Source organism: Achroia grisella, unplaced genomic scaffold, assembly GCF_030625045.1.
Source record: "Achroia grisella isolate CSIRO2021 unplaced genomic scaffold, CSIRO_AGI_Agris_v1 utg782, whole genome shotgun sequence".
Lineage (NCBI taxonomy): Eukaryota > Metazoa > Arthropoda > Insecta > Lepidoptera > Pyralidae > Achroia > Achroia grisella.
In genome coordinates, this window is record NW_026713022.1 from 410,282 (window position 1) to 433,311 (window position 23,030).

General features: G+C 29.9%; 1 protein-coding gene across 7 annotated transcripts in view; it reads right to left on the minus strand.

Annotated features, from left to right (window-relative positions):
• LOC131851190 (dual 3',5'-cyclic-AMP and -GMP phosphodiesterase 11) overlaps positions 1–23,030 on the minus strand; it is a 146,849-nt gene that overhangs the window by 14,605 nt on the left and 109,214 nt on the right. For all 7 annotated transcript variants that reach the window (XM_059201643.1, XM_059201642.1, XM_059201641.1 and 4 more), the window contains 3 exons: positions 18,932–19,082; positions 7,981–8,088; positions 6,979–7,227 (listed from right to left, as the gene is read on the minus strand). In XM_059201643.1, the coding sequence (XP_059057626.1) occupies positions 6,979–7,227; positions 7,981–8,088; positions 18,932–19,082 (508 nt within the window). The remainder of the gene's footprint in view (positions 1–6,978; positions 7,228–7,980; positions 8,089–18,931; positions 19,083–23,030) is intronic.

A 23,030-nucleotide genomic window follows, 5' to 3' on the forward strand; every position in this document is an offset into this window, starting at 1 on the left:
GTCAGATGGACTGTAAATAAAGCTCAAAAATATTTGACATATAAATTTTAATTTAACTGAATGAATTTGACAAAATAGAGATTCAAGGATAGTCTAATCCAATTTTATAAGAAACTATTTTGTAACAAGCTTGGATATAAGGAATCTAATTTATCCAACAAGAATTCTTCTAGGAACCTTACGAATAGCGCAATCTTAAAGGGATTTAGAAGCACATGAGCTAGTTAAGGTCTTCTGAAATGTGGGGTCTTGTGGCAAATATGTTTATTGGTGGCAAGTATAGTTGCACCGGACCTCTATTTCAGGAGTATTACATTTTCCACCGGTATATACCACACGATGTGGAATATTCCACGCGCGCTCAGAAGGCAAAAGGCTTTCAAAGTCTTACTAGTATTGATTTACAAATACTAGAAAATCTATACAAACATTATAAAAGCTATATTTTCAATATCAGCAATTATTGGTTCGATTGAATAATTTGTATTTCGAATAGAAACACATAGCCTCTTTATTCAGAAAGACTAGGCAATATAACATCTAATATCAGAAGGAGCGCATCAATAACAAATAATATAAAAACGGGGAAAATATAACGAAAACGAAGTTTCACTGGTTCAGTTGGTAACTTATAATTTGTTAGTAAAATAGTAATAGTAATAGCAGTAAAGCCTAAATGGTGAATACTTCCAATCTGCTCCGAATTTCGGTGACTCGGTTTAGCTATGCAGTTTAATGCCGGTATAGACTTTGTGATGATGTGAGGTATGAAATGGCGACAATCTCAGCAAGGATATACGACTCCCGAATGTCAGAAACTGAAGGCTACATTTTATAAATCATTTATAAGACCTGACGTTTTGTATATATCTGAATGTTGGGCTGTAAAATATGAAAAACGTAAGAAATGATTGAGATATTGAGATAAGTTTGAAAGTTGCGCCAGTTATAGACAAGTTATGAAGTAAATATTAAAAAAAACTTAGATGATCGAACGAACGAAAGAAAAAATGGATGTACTTTGTGCAAGAATGTATAAAAGGAGAAGCTAAGTTATGACGGTCGATAGGGATCAGTGAAAGCAGATAGCAGACTACGCCGACCTCAAATAATGATTATGATGACGTTGTAGCAGTAAATATGTACAATCAATTAAATTAGTAATATAAATTAGCAGGGATATGCTAATTTTATGCAAATGTTCATTACTATGAAGTCAGACAATGGCATAGTAACTACTCATTGTAGTTAAACGGAAGTATTAAATTTATATGCGTATATTGTTATTGTCTATCCTAGTACTCGGCTTTAACAAAAACAAATATAACAATATAGAATAGTATAATAAAAATCGAGTTAATAAGTATTCAGTATTTTTTAACACACACTTTTTTTAACAAATAATAAAAATATAAGGTATTGTTACTATTATATTATAATAACTATGGCTAAAAAATGTATCTACTATCAGTACACTCCCAAGGGTTGAAAAAAAAAATTGAAAATTATAATGGTACGAATAATATGGCATATTAGTTATGATGACTTAACTGTAATAGTTAGAGATATCGTAGTCATATTTTTGTAAATATTGATGTTCTCTACAAAACTGTAGTCCGGTTGCTCTATTGTCAATAATTTGCGAAACGTGCGCGATGAAAGGATTTTTTATTGGTATTTTTTCACATCTGTAACGTTTTTAAAAATATTCTATACGCTATGGTCATCCGGGATAATGTAACTTGTCAAATTGGTCCAACAGATTTAGGGTCTATTGAATACAAACAAACAAATCAAATCTTACCTCTTTAGATCATTTCAAGTATATATATGAAACGATATTAGGATTTGTCCGTTCGTAATTGAAGTTGTATTTATTCATTCATTTGCATTCCATAGTGTTTCATTTAGTTGAATTCTAATTAATTTTAAACAGATAAACTGAAATTAAAATTTTGAATCTAGACGTAAATTAATCTCAATATTGTTGAATTGTTGACTAAACAATAGAAATTTCATTCTAAACCAAATTTGATTTCCGTTCACGTATATAAACGACCGATTTAATCTAATTTTCCGACCCGATTCGAAAATGCAAATTTTATTGTAAATACCGTATCCTGAGTTACAGATCAATAAAAAAGCCACGACTGGAACACCACATACATAACATACCGTCATGACTGTTATCTCAGATGGGGTAGTCAGAAATATTGTCAACTGTCGATGTTGTTGCAACACGCGACCTGCCTACATTTTAATGTGTATTTTGATCCAACGTTGATATGGGCCTGCCTATATTTTGGTTTGGTATTTCCTTCACCGGTGAATCAATCATAAATATATATAAATTGACTGAGATAGTTTTTTAATGTAGGACAGTTTGGAACGCATGATCTCTCGGTTGTTAGTCAGGAGAGAAGACCTAGATAATGATGGTTTTTAACACTGACTGCACAAAAAATATGTTGAAAAAATATAAAAAATAAAATTTTAAACACAGAAGTTTGACGTCATCTTTGATAAGTAAGAACAGCTTATAAATTAATCTACGTGGCGGCTGATATAGGTGAAAAAGAATTACCCACGCAGACTACTTAATACTAATTTTATTAAACATGGTTCTCTGTGTTGTTGTACTTAGAGCTCTGACTTGACTTTAGATCTGAGCGTGGAATATAATTAAGCGAGTTAGTGAATATTATTGCTCAACCAAAAATACTTTTCGATAATAGGAATCTCCTAAATTTTCCGTTGCTTCAGAATCCAATTATCTAAGTATAAAATGAGGAAAATAAGAATATAATTTAAATGTATTATAATTATTTTATACTTGATGTTAGCCGCCACATCATGCCTTTTTTACCATAAAAAAATTATCTATCCTTGAGGTACAAACTATTTTCACGTCAAATTTAATTATGTCGCGTTCAGCTATTTACTCGTGAAAATTAAAGAAACAGTCAAATACACTTTCGCATTAGTAATACTTATAAGAATGAAATTTTGATATTAATATAAAAAAATTGTCTAAGCTAATCGTTCATTTAGTTTAGGGTAAATATAGGTATCTAATATCAAGAGCTAAGTAAAGAAGGTTATTAATTTTATGATAATCTTATCATAAAAGTATACAGTGTTTTCCAAAGCACTTGAGAAACTATTATAGAAACGATTGTCTACTTAATTCTAACATTAACAGACTATGAACATATTTAAATCAGAAAAACCAATATTTACGTTAAAAATAATGTTGGTAAATCAAAGCCGATCATCGTAATTTGTCTATTCTCTTCCTATATAACCCATATATTCCTATAACGCAGATCTAACCCAAGTTAGACCTGCGTTATTGCGATATATTTGTAGCAAGAAATAATATCCAATTAAAAACGAAGATTTTACCTATGTATATTATGTTAATATCAAGTAAAGGAAGTTTAAAATAATAAAGAAAGATACTAAATACTTTTCACAAAGAGGTCGCATGAAATGTCTAAAACCTTTCTTCGAGATTTCCCAAGAGTGAATATTTTGGATGTAGCTGATCGTATTCCATTCTCATTAGGACTCCTTTCCACCCTTTTTCTACTGATTTTCTTATGTTTCGCATTATTTAAAAGGGAGACCATAGCTGAATGGAAGTTTCGCAGGGTCATTTTGGGTTAATACCTAACATTAAGCCTGTAGGCGCGAATGTACTATCACGTTTTAGTCCGCATTTAAGTGGTCGCTAGGGAACTTACCCCACAGTTATTTTGCAGACATGAAACCCCTAAACAAGCATTTTTATTCCAGCCATACCTACTCATAGATTGAGTTGGGAAACTTTTATGACCAGTCATTAAAGTATCGAAAAGAAAATATATTATTTTACCAAAGCGGTTGGCTTTCCTTCAAAGGAAATTTTTCTCGCCAGTTGAATTTCAAAGTGTGTCATCGAAGCGGCAAAGCGATTGATCAAGTTATGCCATCCTAAGTATCGAACAATGTTATTATATCGGATGTTGGTCACGACGATCCGTGCGTTTATTATGACTTAAAAATTTTTGTTTGTACAAGAAATGAGAGATAAACTTTGTCAATTGAGAGGTAATTTTTATTTATTATGAAAATATTGCGAGTTGAAGAAATCAATAATTTTCTCTATAAATATTGAGTATTGTTTGAGATAAAATATTGATAGTATGTGTGCAGAATATTTTGTTAAATTTTGCATATGGTTGCTGTAGTGAACAGAATAGTAGGTTTTAGTCACAATTTTAAGCATATCCACATGTAACCTAGTTGAGAACAAATCAACTTGATTGCCTCTCGTAATATTTAGATTTGTTAAAAGTATTGGTATTAATCGATATTCTCAGGACGTTTGTCGAAAAATTCAAACAATTCAGATTAGTACCGTTTCATAACCATTATAGAAATATCACGGTAAAAAAGCAATCTTTACGTTTACTACTAGAATTTTGTCAATTTCTAATAATAGAAAAATTAAAAATATCGCTACATTCTTATTTGAAATATAAACGCCGACGTCTAGTAAGAGACAAGTATGTGTTAAATGACAGATAATTCTCTATTAGTATTCATCTGACAGAATCAATCGACTAGTCGAGGTGAGCGTGGCGCCAATGTCAACCGGAGACAATTTAATCATCAATGATGGACATCGATTAAATTAAGATTACTTAACAGAGATTGATAAAAATTATGCATAGTGAATCTCTAGGCAAAAATCTTAACTTAAACAAATACGTGGAAGTAAAACACTGATCTCTCAAAGAGTCGTTTAAATTTGTTTAGTATTAGCAAAAATATCGCTTAATAATATCGAACCCAAATAAGAGCCGAAAGGAAATAATGATTAGATTAAGAACATGTTATATTGAATAATTAAAATATGAATCGATTCCTAACTTAAATAATAAATATTCAATCTTGGGTTTATCTAGGTGTTGTTATCTAGTTGTTTGTTGTCTTTGTTTAGCTGCTAATGACGTAGAATAACATCCTTACCCTGTAGAACCTGTAATCTAGCCCTCTTTTTAATATATTTTACATTAAGTAATGTATTAAGAATAAAACTTGCAAATAGTATTAAATAAATCTCAAACTCAATTTTGAAAGCTTTTAATGCAGGATAAGTATGTAACAATTTATTTCACTTTAATAAAAATAAATTTAATGGTTAAAATATGACAAGAATATAATTACTTTATAATACATAAAAAATATGAACAGTAACATAATGAATACACATATACCTACGTAGCTACATGGCGTACCATGGTTATAGCTCGTAGTTGATATTAATGAAAATCTCCTTTTGATGTCAAAATTAATTTACGGAACAAAGCCAATAATGACTTGGATGTGTTTGATACAATAACTCACGTCTACAGCGTAAACCAATTTCGTAAATATGTACTTAATTGTAAGGGTATAAATTTTGTGACCCCTATTGTAATTTGCTTTAACTATTAATTTACTGTACATTAGCTTTAAACAATTTATAGGTTGTGCCGGCGTATAATTTACATTTTAGCGATCTTGGTTGTCCAGCGGTTTGGCACATCGCTTTACTTCCGATGGTTGCGGGTTCGCTTCCTCCCACGATACAAATATTCATATTTATGAGTATGATGATTTGCATTGATCTGGGTGTTTAGTATGTATTTTATATCAAACTGTGTTGTGGGTACAGTTGACTAGTACCCACAACACAGTTTGAGACTAGATGGCGCTGTATCAATTGTTCATGGATATTATTATCATATTACATTATTATTATTACTTCATACATAAGAGTCAGTCAATAATATACCTACTACACTAGATCAACGAATAATAGAATATCGTAATTTTGGAGAATCTAATTCAAAATAAACAAAAAACACGAAACAATTAAAAAAATATATTTTATAATTGGTCAACAGAATGCCACTGAATTTGTAAAATTATAATCCATTAAAAACAAAATTGATAGATGTTTAATAAAGCCCCGGCCCATAAAATACACGAATTCGAGAGCAATTTCTCATCTGGGTTTATGAATAATATCGATAATGTAAATTTAACACCTTTCGCCTTTTCCAATGTTTATTCAAAAGGACCCCGATTCGTTGACGCTAGAGCGGATTAATTTTCGTTTATTACCTAATGAAAAAGCATTAATTTACGAATTGAATAACTTGTATAACTGTTGTTTAATTTGATTAATAATAACAACAGGTAAGTCATGTCTTTGAAAAATCATAATGACACATTCGGATTACTGTACTAACTACGGATTAAAAAACAGCTTAAATTAGTAATATTCAATGTGGCTTTTAAAATTTAATTTAATTTGAAACTCGAAAAGACTAAATTGAATTTATTACCTATAGGTATACTAGTTAGAACGTTGAAGGCTTTTAGCTTCGTTGGAGTAAATACTATTAGGCTAATTCTATACAGTAATCACATTTATATTTTCTACACTGCCTTTTGAGATACGAGTATGTAAGTTATAATAGTTAAATAGGTTTAAAATATGATTTTAAGATGCCCTCTAAAGCTATTTTAATTTTATATAATGTAAAAAGGCTTCTATCAATACCACCATAGTGTACCTTTACTCTATTATACTACTACTTTAGTACTAAAAAAATACTTCCCTGTGCAACCACGCAGGTTATAATTACAGACAGAGAGGAAATAGCTAAATAGTGAATTATTCGGGCGTCAAAAAATGTAATATATAAACAAGATTCTAAAGATAATACTTAGACTCACTATAGTGGCATCAAGGTGCAATTATCATTTCTACTCTTATTCTCATTAAACAGAGAAGAGACTAATTACATTTACTTACAAAGTTTACAACTATCATCGAATAGCTAGTCGGAAAGTTAAATTAACTCCATAATTATTGGAGGGCGCAATTTCTTATAGGACAATCTTAGCTTTAGTTGTAATTTAGAATTAGATTACTCTTACCTGTACCCGTTGACATCGTATTAAACTCTGTGTATGAGTCAGTATCCTTAACACCATGTGCTCAATTGTGCTTTGCTCTTCAAAGACCATCCTCGCCAGATCCAGTAGCACTTGGTTTCGTTTAACTTCCAATTGAGATCTTTCGTAGAGTTGAGCATTGCGCAAACCAATGCCGCAGAACTGAAGGTACGACGCAAATACTTTCTCATCGTACGCAGTAAATGGGCCGTCGTTTTGTTTGTTTATCACCTGAAAATTATTATTTAATTACCTATTTAAGAGTACAATATTTAGTGTGGTTTTTAAAAGGAAGTTGCTGATATTTTATTATAAACTATAAATATAAATTTCGTTCGTCAACGACTTTCAATACCAATTAAATCAATTTAGGATACATTGTCATACTTTCGATATTCACAAATTATTTAAATTATAATTCTGCAAAACAGACAGTTTTTGAAACACCGGTAAAAGGTAAATATTTTAAATTTCTGAATTCTTGGCTACACGAATTTTAATTTGGAGTTGATAGCGATTAGCCACAACTAACGTAAACGTAACGTAACGTAAGAATATTGACAAGTTCATTCGATTAATGTAGAAACGCAAACTTTAAAGCACCAAACAGATTGCAACGAATTAAATACTGTCTTTAGATTCATTTGACTTTGTAAGATCATGTATAATAACAACGACTATACAGATATTTCCTGTTCCTCAGTGCCTGTTGTTCTCAGGCGTAAAATTTTAAAATTATACTAATTAGTTTAATAATAAGTAACATTATAGTTTAAATAGTTATTTTTTGAAGTCTCTTGTTAATTAATATAATTAAGTTATTCAATTATAGATAAATATTACCATATAACTATCAGGCTAGCTCCTCGAGGATTACAGTCGCGAGCATATTTATTTTTACTTAGATATAATATTTACCTTTTATCTACTTTTTACATTTACAGTGTTACCACAGATTTACAGTTTACCATATTTTTACCATACCTGTGCAACGCCGATGACCTCTCCATTGATATCTTTGATAGGCATGCAAAGGAGTGATCTTGTTTTGTATCCTGTTTGTTGGTCGATGTCGTGATTAAACCTTTCATCCTGAAACAAAAGAACATTTTAGATGTTAATAAACCTCTAATCGCAATACGTGCTACTTCTTTCACTTCTTATGCTTATAGTGTATTAGTCAGCAACTACATATGTATTTATAATTTGGAAATTTCAATAGAAATATTAATTAAGTAAATTGACTAAATTAAAGATTACCTACTGCGTATACTTTTCTACATTTGTAGATTTCGCAAAATTTTCTCTGTCAGCAAATAAATACCTTCAGAATTTTATATGATTGCCATTGGATAATGGATTATCCATTTACCTGATTAGAAGCTAACGCAATAGCAATTCATTACACAAAATCACGAAATTAAAGACAAAATTAGACCCTGCGATGGGATACAGGGTAGGATATTACGAATAGATTAATAATTAGAGTAATATATTTTTAAAATAAGTCTGCTGACATTATAGTCAACAGCTTTATTTTAACATAGAATTGTTTAGTTATATAGTATACAGAAAATAAATTTTGTAACAAATTCAAAGTAAACGATTGTGAATGTAATTAAAATATGAAATTTACATTAAATTATGTTGTGGTCAACTAGACCCGATAACCCGACTACAAATTTTAATTAATTTACACAAAACTTTAATTAATTATACACATATTGCTTCCCTAGTAACTATGTCGATGGATGAAAACCGCATGAAAGTCCGTTCTGTAGTTTTTGACATTAACATGATGGTACGATGAATGAGAAACTTCGTTTTATAATGTGTAAGTATATATGCAATAGATAAGCAAAATAAGCACGTCAGGTTTTAAATACCTTTTCATTATGCTATATAGTCAAAATTTTTGTTAGAAAATTACATGAGAGAAGTGTATATATAAGTAAATAAATAATAATCTTTAAATGGTTATAGTACATGCGTATAAATTCAAAACATTTATTTAACCCTTTCTTCAGACCCGAATAATACAGGCTTATTGTATATAAGCGGACGGTTTCATTCAGTATAGTTCTTTACTATTCTAGTTACATAATAGAATGGCAAAGATTTAATCATAATAAAAATAATATATTACAACTTAATTATAGCTGTTAACGAAACCAATGTGGAAAAGCTAAATGTATAATGAAGTTTAGTAATCAGAGGACAGTGGCAGCGGTTAACCGCAATTGTCCTTCGTTTCCTGGAAACATGTGTTTGTTACCTCAGTCTAAATATTCTAGGGAAACCAACGCACTGATTAAAAAATATTTACAGATAAATATTGCTTAATTCTATCATTATTTACTAGCTCTAGTGGGGGTCTAAGTCTATTAGACTAAACCCAGAAGACCCCATTGCATCTGAAATACCATGTCTGGTTGAAGTTAACCACATGGAGGTCCATGCGGTTCCTATTTGAAACTGTCCGTGATAAATTCCCGGTAAAAATGTGACGATGGGAAAGACTTACTGATCTGACTGAATATTCATCTTAACAAATTCCATTTATGCCCCGTTTCATTATCATTCATTAAAAAACTTATTAGTACATATACATATATATATATACACGAATACTCATTAGAAAATACCCATGTTACTTACAAAGAGTAGGAATAACATAACAAACAGGTTCAATTCCTTTTTATAAATAAATACATTATACCGATAATTATTGTATATATATTTTTATTATTATAGGTATTACTAATCGTAATATAAGTGTGTATTCTGAAAACAAATTTTCCTCTGTCATGTGATTCTACCATATCAATATTCTAAGTATTTGACATTACGCATATTCGCTATAACATGCATTGTGTACATATGCAGCTATAGAACTGCGAAACCACATATATATGGCTGGAAGCCAAAAGCGTAGCTGTGTCCAGTTCAGTGTCGTTCATTAAATTCGCCTGTCAGCTGCCCAGATTCGGTTTAATTGCGCCGTGAGCTTATTCGCAAATTGGCCCAATCAATGTGTGTAAATACATAGATACAAGACGTTTCCTCTATATACATATTAGGCGTAATCGCGGGTACCTACCCCGATTTCGCCTGCCTCTTTTTTATACATATATTTTCTTGATACAATCTATTTGTACGTCTTTCATGAAGATTCTTTCAGCCGGTTAGCTGTCAAAAGACACAACAGCTTCGTATTTATAATATGTTAATTATATTAATATGTTAATTCTTCTGCATTTTTTCATTCATTAAAAGTTCAAGTAAGTTCATTACGTATTGAATTGTAGAAACTTTAAAGTCAGTTTCAGTATCTGAATATTCAGAGACATTTCTGACATTTGATATTCAGAGTTCATCCGTAATTTACTAGATTGTTTTTATTTTTACACAATTTAAGATTTTGTTCTAAAAAGTTCAATAAGTGAGGAAAATATTTGGAAATCGACACGATAATATTCTTACAAAAAATCATCAATAGTTGGTTCAAGTTTAAAAGTTCAATAATACCAATAATTAAAACTTTACAATTAACAAAGTTACCACGTAGAATAAAAATACTACGCTGTTAGTCATATCATATTTTGATATATCATATTTACCTACTACCTTCTCCTTCTATTCTTTAAGGAAAAGTTCAAAGTTTCTATTCTTAACGGAAACTTCAAGGCAATAGCCTTAAAATAGCAGGCATAAAATTGCTGTTATAACTTACTTTGAGGTTTTAGTATCACGTAGCAATTTCATTATTTTTATTAATACAGTTTTTAAATAATTCTTCAACTCGTGTTACAATTTGATGACTTGGTTATATAACTTTACAGTTACATTAAATATTCACACAATATATACATATAACTTTGAAGTCTTAAATTAAATGTAGTTAAAATTATTTTAGGCGCTTTTACTTTAAAATGCACAGAAAAAAGTATTCAACTTAATTGGCAAGAAATCAAATAGCGACCATTTGACCTTTTAACAACAGTCTAAGGAAAAGGGCTGTTTTTCTCATAAAACGCTGATTTTATGAAAAATTCTATAACTCATTGTGAACTTCCTTAGATTTAAAACCGTGTATAAATCCAGTACGTTTATTCCTTATAAACAAATCAATCACATTCAAGTAAAAACGTGGATAGTACCCAATGTAATAGCTACCTCTTCGATGCAATCATGTGAATACAATCCCTGGAGCTTGCTGTAAATCACATTAGATTCTACATTTAGCTCCACGTGGTACGAAAGACTTCAATGTCTTCAGTACTGCAAAATTTATTTACAGTGTTAAGAAACGATCTCTTTTTCTTACTTAGATAAATGTTTCTCAGGATGTCTTTTGTTGCAGATTTATTAATATCAATTACATATATACAACGATGTGACAAACTGACGAATGTGGCTTCATTATGAATAATGTTGGCACAAGAGTACCGGTTGGCTTTATGAAAACCAAATATATAGTCATACTTTTACAACTGAAAAGGTTAAAGTATACTCTTGGCCTACAACCTTAATCTGGTGTGACAAGAGCTACTGCCAATGCTAAAATCCTTTAATATATATTTATAGAGTTGATTGAATTGAAGAAATCTAGATGAAAGTTCATCAAATAAGGTCTTAGTGTTAATTTGAAATTATCACTATTTATTTCATAACAGACGTTATACATTTAGACTTTATACTTACGGTTAGCATAAATGACTTTATAAGTAGTTAGTAAGATTGAAGGTTTAACCATGCTTAGATTTTTATTATTGAAGATTATATTATCGTGATTTACAATTTACTGTATGTTAAAAACTATCTAAATAAATTAAAAACAAAAACAAAATTCTCAACTTATTTTCCAAAATTACAGATATAAGAAAAATGTTCATATTTTTGATTACCAAATTGTGAAGCTTAACATTTAACAAGCCGGTTAACTTAAATGGCTTGGCCGGTAAATATTCCTCGTAATGGAAACGTACGGAATACATAATATGTTTCTTTAGAATAAAACAAGAAACATATTTTCATACTTAAGTTACAGTGATCTAATCCGATGCGATCTCTCAAGCATTTATATGCAAATTGTTTTCATAAACTGTGAATACGTGAGCACGCATGTACTGCCAATCTCGGCAAGGTCAGGGTTTTGGAGGTGGGCCAGAGAGCGTTATATTCATCTCAAATATGGTATCAGCTTGTATGGGTCATGAAAAAACGACCTTCAAGTTAATACGCAATGCGAATTGGCTTCAAGGTCAAATGCGAATTAATAAATCTTCATGATTTTATATATAACTGGAATAGCAAATAAACTAATGTTTCACCTAAGAAAGACAATTTTAGAAAGACAAGTTATGCACAAGCATCACGATTATCAGTAAATGCGTATTCTGTAACACCGTGCAAACATAATAACAGCTTGTAAAGCATACTCATATCAAGATAAATCATAAAAAATCTGCCATCGTCACAACTTTCCCTATAGTTCTCTATTGCACATAGGTTCCCCATATTAAGTCATAATTACTGTCCAGACTAGAATTCTATCTCGAGGGGAATTATTCACCTCTGTATTTGCCTCTGTATCTGTATAGTTAACAGTTACTCGATTAATAGGTACATCTCTTCTTATACTTACGAGTACTTCATAAACTGCTATCTTCACATAGTATTTAATAAAACTCTGTTCTTAATAATAACAATGCGGTCCACGCCTCATTGCGTTTATTCCTGCTTTTATTATTTATTTATTGCAACTAATTTAGGTATAAAAATGTTAATATCATTGTTTTAATAAAAACATATTAACTACAAATTCAGTACGTACAAAGAAAAACAATCAAAATGATTCATTTACAAATACATTACTACCTAATAAAAAACGGTGGAACGAATTTCTATAAATACTTATATACGAGTATAACATACATATTTATATGACGTATAAAATTAATGTCTAAGTTACATTAATAACCTACTATGGAAAGAGAGACAGAGAGAAAGAGATAAGAAATTCAGGAAATGGTTGTGAATGCAGAACTAATATAATAATTAAATCGACATCAGATAATATTTTCATTCTATTTATTAATGGTCTATAAGGGTTTTATTATTTCTGACTGGCAACGTCAGAGAGACACGTACATGTTAATAAATTTAAAAGTGTGTAAACGAATGTTAAAAATGACAAAAGATTTTATTTATATATTATGCAGATAAATTGCAGACATAGAGTCACACATTTTACTCTTGTAGAGCAGAATAAAATTATAACTGGTTTAAATGTATGATCTCAATTATATAGTTTTCGTCTCTCATGTTTACAATAATACGATCTTTTTTCATTCATATTCGTTACTTATTTTATTATAAAAATAACGTAATGTATTTACAAATACCCAAATTGATAATTACTTCAGATTTAAATTCCATAGTTAAAAAGATAACGTTAAATAATAGGCTGAAGGGTTAAAAATTTTTACATTTTGGATGCATAAATCAAGTGAAACCGAGCACCTCACCTTACTTGATAAAGGACGATAAAATTTGCTTAATATTAAAATCTTTTATTTTAATATATTTAAATTTTATTTAATTTCATTCGTCCAAAAAAAACTTAACGTTACACCATATAAGCCTAATATATAAAGAGCATTAAACCAGCAAATTTGAGAAAACAGATGTCCGGTGTCAAATATTGTATTATATAAAAATGAAAATCTTAAAATAACTAAGATCCCGACTCTGTTAGTAAAAAAGTACCTACTGAATATGACCTACTGTTCGAGTCAGGAAGAAGTTTTCGATTGCACTGGATAAAAGGATACTTCGTCGATAAATCTAGACCCACATCAGCAAATGCATGAGGTGACTAAAGAGGAATAGTATTTTTAAGCACACCATTTGTCGCGGAGCCGCTGTAGATGGCAGGGATAAATTATGTTCTCTGGTCTTAGACCGAATCTTAGACCTAAACTATCCGACTGTGGGATTTAATGAAAAATGTCCAGATGATTTTGGTATATACTTGGATATGATCTTGTTTTAAAACTCTCTTAATTACATTAAATTATTTTTATGTTAACAAGGATTTTAAAAATGGATGAAGATCGGGGAGAGTACGCGACGTTCGCATATTACCTTGAAATCTCTTAAATATGGCCGATATAAAAAAAACTCGTACTCTAGAAAATAACGTTTCTCTTTTGATTTATAATTATAATTGACTTTTAAATAAATGAATACCGCTTATCTGATCAATTTCCTACAAAAACAAATCCAATGAAGGCTATGCAAATTAAATCTTTCAAATGTAATTCCTAACTAAGCAAGAAACCGCATGCAAATCAAATAAGTACGAGATTTCATTTCAGTTCGATGAATGAATTCCACTGGATCTCGGGATAGACTGAATACATACTAATGAATAAAACTCCGGCTATGGTTTTGCTGGGCCATACTTCTTTAATGAAATAGACGAGGTCAGTTTTATGTATCCATAAACAAGTTTTTATATGTTGTTTTCTAACAGATTAAATAGAAAATACAATATATTGTAGATTAGTTATTGTTGTTCAAAATGTTCTTATTCCTTCGTGTGATTAGTTTTTTCATTCCCTCAAATTCTGATTTGTAATTATGTAAAATAACAATTTTATGTATTTCATTCTTTTGAGTAATATCTTCAATTTTATGTAGAAATTGTCCTTATGAGAGTTGGAATTACAAGCCATAAATCTAGAATATAGGCAAACAACACCGCGTATACAACTAGTCTTATAATAAACCTTTAGACGATAGTTATAATAATGAATATTGTTAACGTGATATCCCTGTGCCTGTAAAATTATTTATACAATTAATACCCCACATCATATTATATTATAGAAAACAAGTATTGTATAGTACTATATATAAATAAGTAAGTATTATATAAAATTTTTAGACGAAAAAGCACTTCGGATTTTCCATTGTGAATTCATTACTTATTCGCATCAATTTATTATAAACGACTCGATATAAGACTGCGAGTAATGTATTTTGTTCATTCAATTTTCAAAGCTTTACGAAATTATCTTCATGTTAGGAGTTTCCATTCTTTTAGTATTTCAATATATTATCTATAAACAATAATAATATTGTAGTTCTGAAATTTTAATATGAATGATTTTTGTTAAAATTATGCCTATTAGTTTCACCTAAACCAGCTCAATCGAAAATTAAATCCAAAATCTTAATTACACAATGTACGGCGCTTCATATCATGAAATTAATTAAACATGATAATATAATACACATAGAATGAGAACAGAATCATTGTATATTTCATTAAATTTATATAATTCCCATATCAATAATTAGTGTTTCAAATACAATTTGCACAGAAAAAATAGTTAAAATTTATTTTATTTAGTGTTAATTAAATAGGGGTCTCATATTCTTTTTAATAAATATAAAAATGAGGGTCATAACACTAACTTTGTACTAAGAGAACATCAATGCAAACTAGAAACCGTACAGTGAGGCGCGCTCAGAATTCTTACGATAATATGAATCAGAAAACAGGAGATGAAGCAAAGATCATACTATACGATGTGGAAGGAATAAAATTTATTTTTATTCACAGTCCTTATTTACATACCAAAGAATAAATCCAATTTTATGTAAGTCAAGTCCCGTTGCTACAGATGACCTCATTATAGCTACAGTAGTAGTTAATATCATAGTAAATATATGTATTTGCTACGTGCTATTTGTTAGCGACATAACAGTTTTAATAATGCATTAAATGATATCTTTAATGTGATGATCGATGATCAACTACTTTAAAAACCCAGAGTGATATCTTTCAGTGAAATGCAGTGCATTTATATCTAGAAATTATTATGAATTGTAATCTATATTCGAATTTTGGCACGATTAATGTATTTTGGGAACTAAACGTTTAATATTACGAAGAAGGTAAATAAGCTGATGGTCTACCACATGACGGTGGTATTAAATGTTCAGAAATACAACAACATGTCTGTTGTAGATTTAAACTTACTATTCAAAGGGAAACAAGGACGAAAACAGTGCTGTTTAACGCGAGAAATTAATAAAATCCCGAAAATCAATCCGCAATAAAACTACAACAGAAAATTATTCAGTAATTTCACGCTCTACATCATGATGACTACATCGAGTCGGAAACATCAAGGAAATCTGGTCAGTAAAAAAAGTGAGTATTAAACTAAGTTTGCTTACTGCCGCCATGTTCATCGCAAACTGTTTGTATAAAAGAGGGAGCAAGCCCTGCTACTGTCATTGTTTAATGGTTGCTCGTAAAAGGGTATTATCGTTTAATTTTTTGTTCTCTACTTTCATATATTCCGGTAATCTCAGTTAACCTTACCAGGAAAAAGACTACTTTGGTATTATATTAATATTTATGAGAAAATAGGATTATACACGTGTTAGTCGGATTTGAATTATGGTAATTCATTGTTTAAGACGCCTAAAGAGTTATTAAATTTTATCCCAAAAAAAAAACTCACATTTTGAGTTATATTATTATTGGTATGGTTTATTAGATCTTCTAATACTGTGATTACTATTGGTAAATATTTTTTCCATTGTTATAAAAGGTTTTAATTTAATAGATTTTTTTAATGTAATTCTGTTATAATCTTTATAATTGTCTATGTTTATGCATTCATAACAATAAACGACAACGACAATAAAAATGTAAAGAGTCACAATAATTACAGTAATTAGCCACTTTTACATTTCCCACTCTAACTGTTAGTTATAGAATTATACAGCCGGCTCTATATTATATATAAATTGTAGATTATATGACTTCAATTTCATTGACAGGAATACCTAAATGCTCCAATTTATATGAATGTCTTGCTTCCTCCAAATTCATCAATCTATTCATACAAGCACTCCGGTTACGAGGACTTTTAACTTAACCCTTTTTATGCACATATATCCAGTATGTAACCACATCTAAGCATTTAAATAAGGAAAGAGCTTTAATTAAATAAAATAAAACAAAATAGGGTAGCCAATGCACTGTGGCGTTATACTTCACACTATACAGAAATAAAAATTCTACATGCTAGTATAAGGCATATAAACATAAATATAGAAAAGCATTTATTTTACTTAGAACTTTAGTAATAAAAATTTAACTAAACTTGGGGTTTTATAACAGTACTATAATATTCTGAAGTTTTATTAACATGGCCATAACACAGTCGTCTTTATTGCCAATATAAATAAGTATGATTTACGCTTGCCTCCAACTGTGAACTTCAAATAAAATATGACTAATGGTGATATAAAAATTAAAGAATTATATTACGCTAAATACATAATGTACACTTAAAGATTTTTACTTTTATTAAGAATATTATTACAACTAAAATAAAAACGTAATATAATCATTTTATTTAAATGACTTTAATGGCTATAAATATAAAGTAAAATATAGTACTGTAAAGTACATAAGATTATCATATTATACTGCAGTATTTTCTGCCAGTCGTGTACTACTCAGTATACAAAAACGTCAATCAAACCAAATATCAAAGTATGAAAATATTACGAAAATAAATGTCATCTCTGTATGCAGTACCTGTTAAAAACAATAATAATACATAGTCTATGTATTAAAAAAAAGTTGACATTTATATAAAAAAAATATGCTTCCCTTTGATACCTACAGAACTATTGGCATAATTATATTTCTATTACATCTACAAACTAATAATGCTATATTGCGTTACTGCTGTTACTTCCTCAATTAACCATGCTTTAACATCAGTATTTTATTATTTTCTATTATTACACACCACACAAAAGATCGTTCTCTCGTTGAATGGAGGTATCAACTAAGAGACGAGTATTGCTTATTATTCTAATGTCTTTTATTTGTAATTTATTATACTAATGCATTATAACTCTTTTTTGAATTAGCCCTTATACGTAGAAGTATGTGCTGGAATTTTTATATATTTAATTATTTAGATTCTTTTTATATATTTGGAATAAATTGTAATGGTTACCACTTACCTTCAGGTAATATTTACCTGAAGGTAAGTGGTAACCATTGCGTAAATACATAGTCAGCACCAAGGGCATCACGTTATCCTGTGGCACCCATGGTTCAACCCGTGCGTTACTATTCTAGGGAACTAAGATGTCATGCCTACACTTTCACTACCATATCTCAATAATAGAAATACATCTTACAAAGTAAACTGCTTGGCGGCTGCAATAGGTGATACAAGGACACTCATGCAAATGACTATGTATTAAGTCTATCATCTGTAGATTGTATTGTCATTTCTTACTATTGAACGGTAAATAGAATTTACTATGAACACTTTCTACAAATTTTCATAGAGATCGAATTTAATCTAACTTTTGATATATCTAAAAGATAGTTCACTACAATCAGTATGGAATAAAGTTACTTGTACTTTCTTATCTAGTTTCACTTCGAATGAAAGAACAAACTGCGGAGTAGGCTCATTATCAAAAAGAAAAGTATAATTTGATAATTTAGTACCATGTTTCTTCATGAACTAACAATCATTGAAAATATCATAAATAAATTTTAGTAAGCTAAATGTAGAAAAGAGTATTGCGTTAGCGTTTTCAAGATAATTAAGAAGAATTGCTTTTATAGTACTATTTTTTTTTTATCTTTTGGTATTAGCGTAAGTATTTTAAACTTATGACTGAAATTTCTCGCAAAGATTGCATGTTTACATTCGACTCTATAACTCGTAATACAGTATCATCACTCCAGTCTCATATTGGGGTACGCAGAGGCAAATTTGTTGAATAAATAAGAATACGATTATAAGATATAAGAAATTCTGCAAATTAAAATTGTTATCACTTATTTATACGATAATATATGATAACTTACTTTGTAAGCGTCGGGTATGTTGACGGGCTCGCCGCTCTCGGCCACGTAGCCGACGATGCCGCTGCCCCAAGGTATTCGGATCTCCTCCAACTGTTCCATTTGTTCAGGGGTCGACTTCGAGCATACGTCGAATAATTTTGAAACGAGGCATCTGTGTACAAACATGAGAAAACAAACTAAAATTATATTATTCACTAATGTACAGTAATTTTCCAATTTTGTTCCGTAAAGAAACTTTGAGTTCAACCTTGACCATATGTGGATCTAACAAAAGATCATTAAAATAAAAAAGGAATAAATAATCCTAACAATGTAAAGGTTAAATTTCTGTTTTTTTATCATAACCTAAATATTAATGCATCTATTCGTTTTAACTACCAGTATCTGTTTTTATTGCTTGTTCACATCTAAAATTCATTATTCATATTGAGGGTGAGGAAATAGGTTCAAATTTAAGGTGGTTTTTACAGAAACGACAGATTTTTTCTTTCGTAAACTACAATAGAATAGAAACCACATTTCATTAGTATCAGCGGAATAAACAAGACGCAGGCATACGACAGGCTTAATCGAATTCTCGCTGGCCGTTGGGAATTTCCAATCGGCGAGTAAGAAGAATTCGTTTAATAAAAGCGCTCAGAGTGGTTAGATAAATAGTGCTACGAATACTACGATACTGTCTGTGAGTTATAGCTATTCACTGTATACTAAATACAAATACGGCAATATAAAATATAGTCGCCTGTCCTCGTAATACCATACCATATATCTTTACGCCAAATTTCATAGATCCGAAATTGATAACAAATAGAAAAACATACCGACACCCTCCGCTATATATTAGTATGAATTTTTGTACTGCTCAGGTGCTATGATTGATTTCCGATCTACCGCTGTTTCCTGATTTTTTTAATTACTCTAATATATGTAATATTTTTTATAGCAATGATTATTCAGATCCATGTGATCCAGAAGTGCGAAAGTGTTGCGTAGAATACAGAGAAGCTTTAGGAATAAAGTACTCATTCGTCAGTCTGAATGTGAATAGATCTCTTAAAGAAGATTTGGCTTGAATAAAAAAAAGGTCCGGATCTAGACTGATAAAGTGACAATAAAATAATCCTACATGTATCTCATCTTTTAATGAAAGAACTCTAAAATATTAGCAATTTTAATATTTTTAGATTAAAAGAAATTGTTTTTATTGTATACTAAAATAAAATATTTTTGCACAAATTTATTTTAAGAGTCGTATTTTATTATTATTTTACATTTCTGACTGTTTTTTTTTTTTTGTGATATAGGCTTATTATTTGCGTTTTCATCACCCTCCGGTGATCCTAAATAATCCGAACGATAGGCTCGCCCGCCTGTTACATTCAATTCATATTTACCGTGCAAAACCAACATTCAACATAATTATGACTGAAGTTTTAATATATAAAATCGTGAAGTTTTATTTAGTAACAAATTATATTTTATATTTTTTTATTTTTTCCATCTAGTAGAACCATAACATTTGCTCTCTTGTGTATCATGTGTAAAACATTTAGGTCACTGCTCGCTGATATTCAATCCATCAACCCTTAACATCTACAACCATGGCAGCTGAATAATGGCTACCAAGCGAACCGAAAGCCGAGCTTATACTACTATCAGTTTCAATGTTACTTTAGGTTTAGAATAAGTTGTTTTTACACATACATTGTTTACATTTAAAATACTGATAAATAATAAGTGAATATTTAGAACAATAAAATTACTATTGCTAGCTAAAGTAATAACTTTGAAATAATTTAAATTAGTTACCGACAATAGAGAAAGAACATTGTGGAAAATCATATTATATTTGAAAACTGATATCCAATTGTTTAAACAAAGAAATATAATAGATTACATTAAATACCAACATTGTAGCCTTAAAAATTTATTTTATGAAATAAATTGAAAAGCAATATTTATTAATAAAATTAAGAAGCAACCAATGCTTTATTTATATGTGGTGATACCGTAGGCTTATATATACCCTGAAAAAAAGATCAACTAAATTCGTTCTGATACTCTAGACATCACCAAACTTTAGGATTAAAAAATACATTTTTTATTATATTCACAATGTGAACTAAATAAATAGCCAAACTATTTTGTTTGTTTAGTATAACTAGTTTGTCTGTTACTATTTTTCAATAAATACTAATCAATGTTTTTATATGTAATCCTAACGTTTCGTAGTCACTTTTTCATTTTTTATTCTCATATTAACCTTTCAATTTCATTGCAAAATATGTAAAACGTTTAAAATACGTTTTACATATTTTGCAATGAAATTGAAAGTGCTGGTATACCCACTCCTTTACTATCTTACCAGTTTGGTAAAAAGGTAAGATTTCTATAAATATTAACGTTTATCTCTATAAATATTAACGGTTGAAAACAGTAACTTACAGTTTGGTACATAATAACTTAAACCCACAAACATACAAAACAATACTTTATTAGTACATACAAAAGAAAAAACCAATGATAACAGGGTGTACAGTACAGTAAAACTACTATTAAAAAAATACATTAATGAAATAGTCGTAAAATGACGTCAGCTAAATCTTATACTCCCCAAGATTCTGCCTTTAAGAGCACACTCAAACTCAATAAAATCCCTCAGGCGGGATGCTTAAGTGACGACTACACATGTAACTTCGTTTCTGTACTTGCTACGAAATAAGATAACTGAATGTGCGTCATAAATGGAATTCGTTTTGTGCTCTTTCCAATTTTTTATACGAATTTATTAGTGATAGTGTTAGCGTACTAGAATACTAATGTATGTATATCTACTATGTCACTTATCTAAATTTAGCAATATTTTTATATTCGTAGAAATAACACAAAATTATTCTCTATGGTTGTAAGTACTATAAAGTACGTGTAAAATAAACATTAGAAATAAAACAAAATTGATTGATTATTTTGTTTTATTTATTTTTAGTAAGTGTATGTCTTTACTTTAAAGTATATGTAAAATATTTTTTTACTACATTTGGTTTATAAAACGTCTTGTCATGCTATCACTTCAAGATCTCTCTCTACAGATGTTTAGATCACTATAAAATTTCGTGATCTTTTACTTACACTGACTGTTGTATATGTTGGTATATATTGGTTTCCTCAAAAAATGTTTTACATACAGATTTAATAAACTTTTTATTTTAAATTGGCCGTACTTACAACATATATAAACACAAATACAAACAAAAACAAATACAAACTTTTGCAGATACAAAATTACATACAAGAACAGATTGATATTAATTTAAAGGAACCGATATTATATTTGTATACTGTAACTACCATATAGTAATTTTAAGTAGCTGTGACGTGATCGAGTGGAATAGGTAGTCATGCTCACTAAAATGTCCAGACATGTGGTGGCGTGGTGGGCCGGGTTATTGGCCTCCCTAAAATCAGGTCGAGCGCAGTGATGGCTGGCTCATCCGTCATACTCGTGAACGAGTGCTGCTTGTAGGGACTGGTCTGCTCTTATCACTACGCCTTATAATATATATGATTTAATCTTATTGTATATTTATATTTGACCAAAAAAAATTGTGCTGGTTGGTAGTTTGTATTCACACGTTTCGACTTGTATGTATGTAAACTTACAAGAATTATTTCAAAGAGCAACACACAAGTTTCTTGCTCGTTCTTCTTGTAATGAGACAGCTTTCCGAACGAGTGGTAGATAAAAAAAATGTTATGACTATTCAAATGTGCTTAATTTAAGTTTACTTGAATAAATAATTTTCTATTCTATTCTATTTATCATTTTATGACTGCAGTGAGTTGAAGATCTGACAAATTACCATGCATCTAAATTAAAGGAAAACTTATATAATGATGTATTTTCAAGTAACCACGTGGACTGACGTATTAAAAAATAATAATATCTAGGGACTCACACCCAGCACCACCCAAGCTATGCAGAAAACACCCAAACCGACACTAATAAATGTACTTATAAATATGTATGTTTGTACCGTGTGAAGGAACAAACCCGCGGCCATCGGAAGTAAAGCGGTGAGCTAAACCGATAGACCACCGA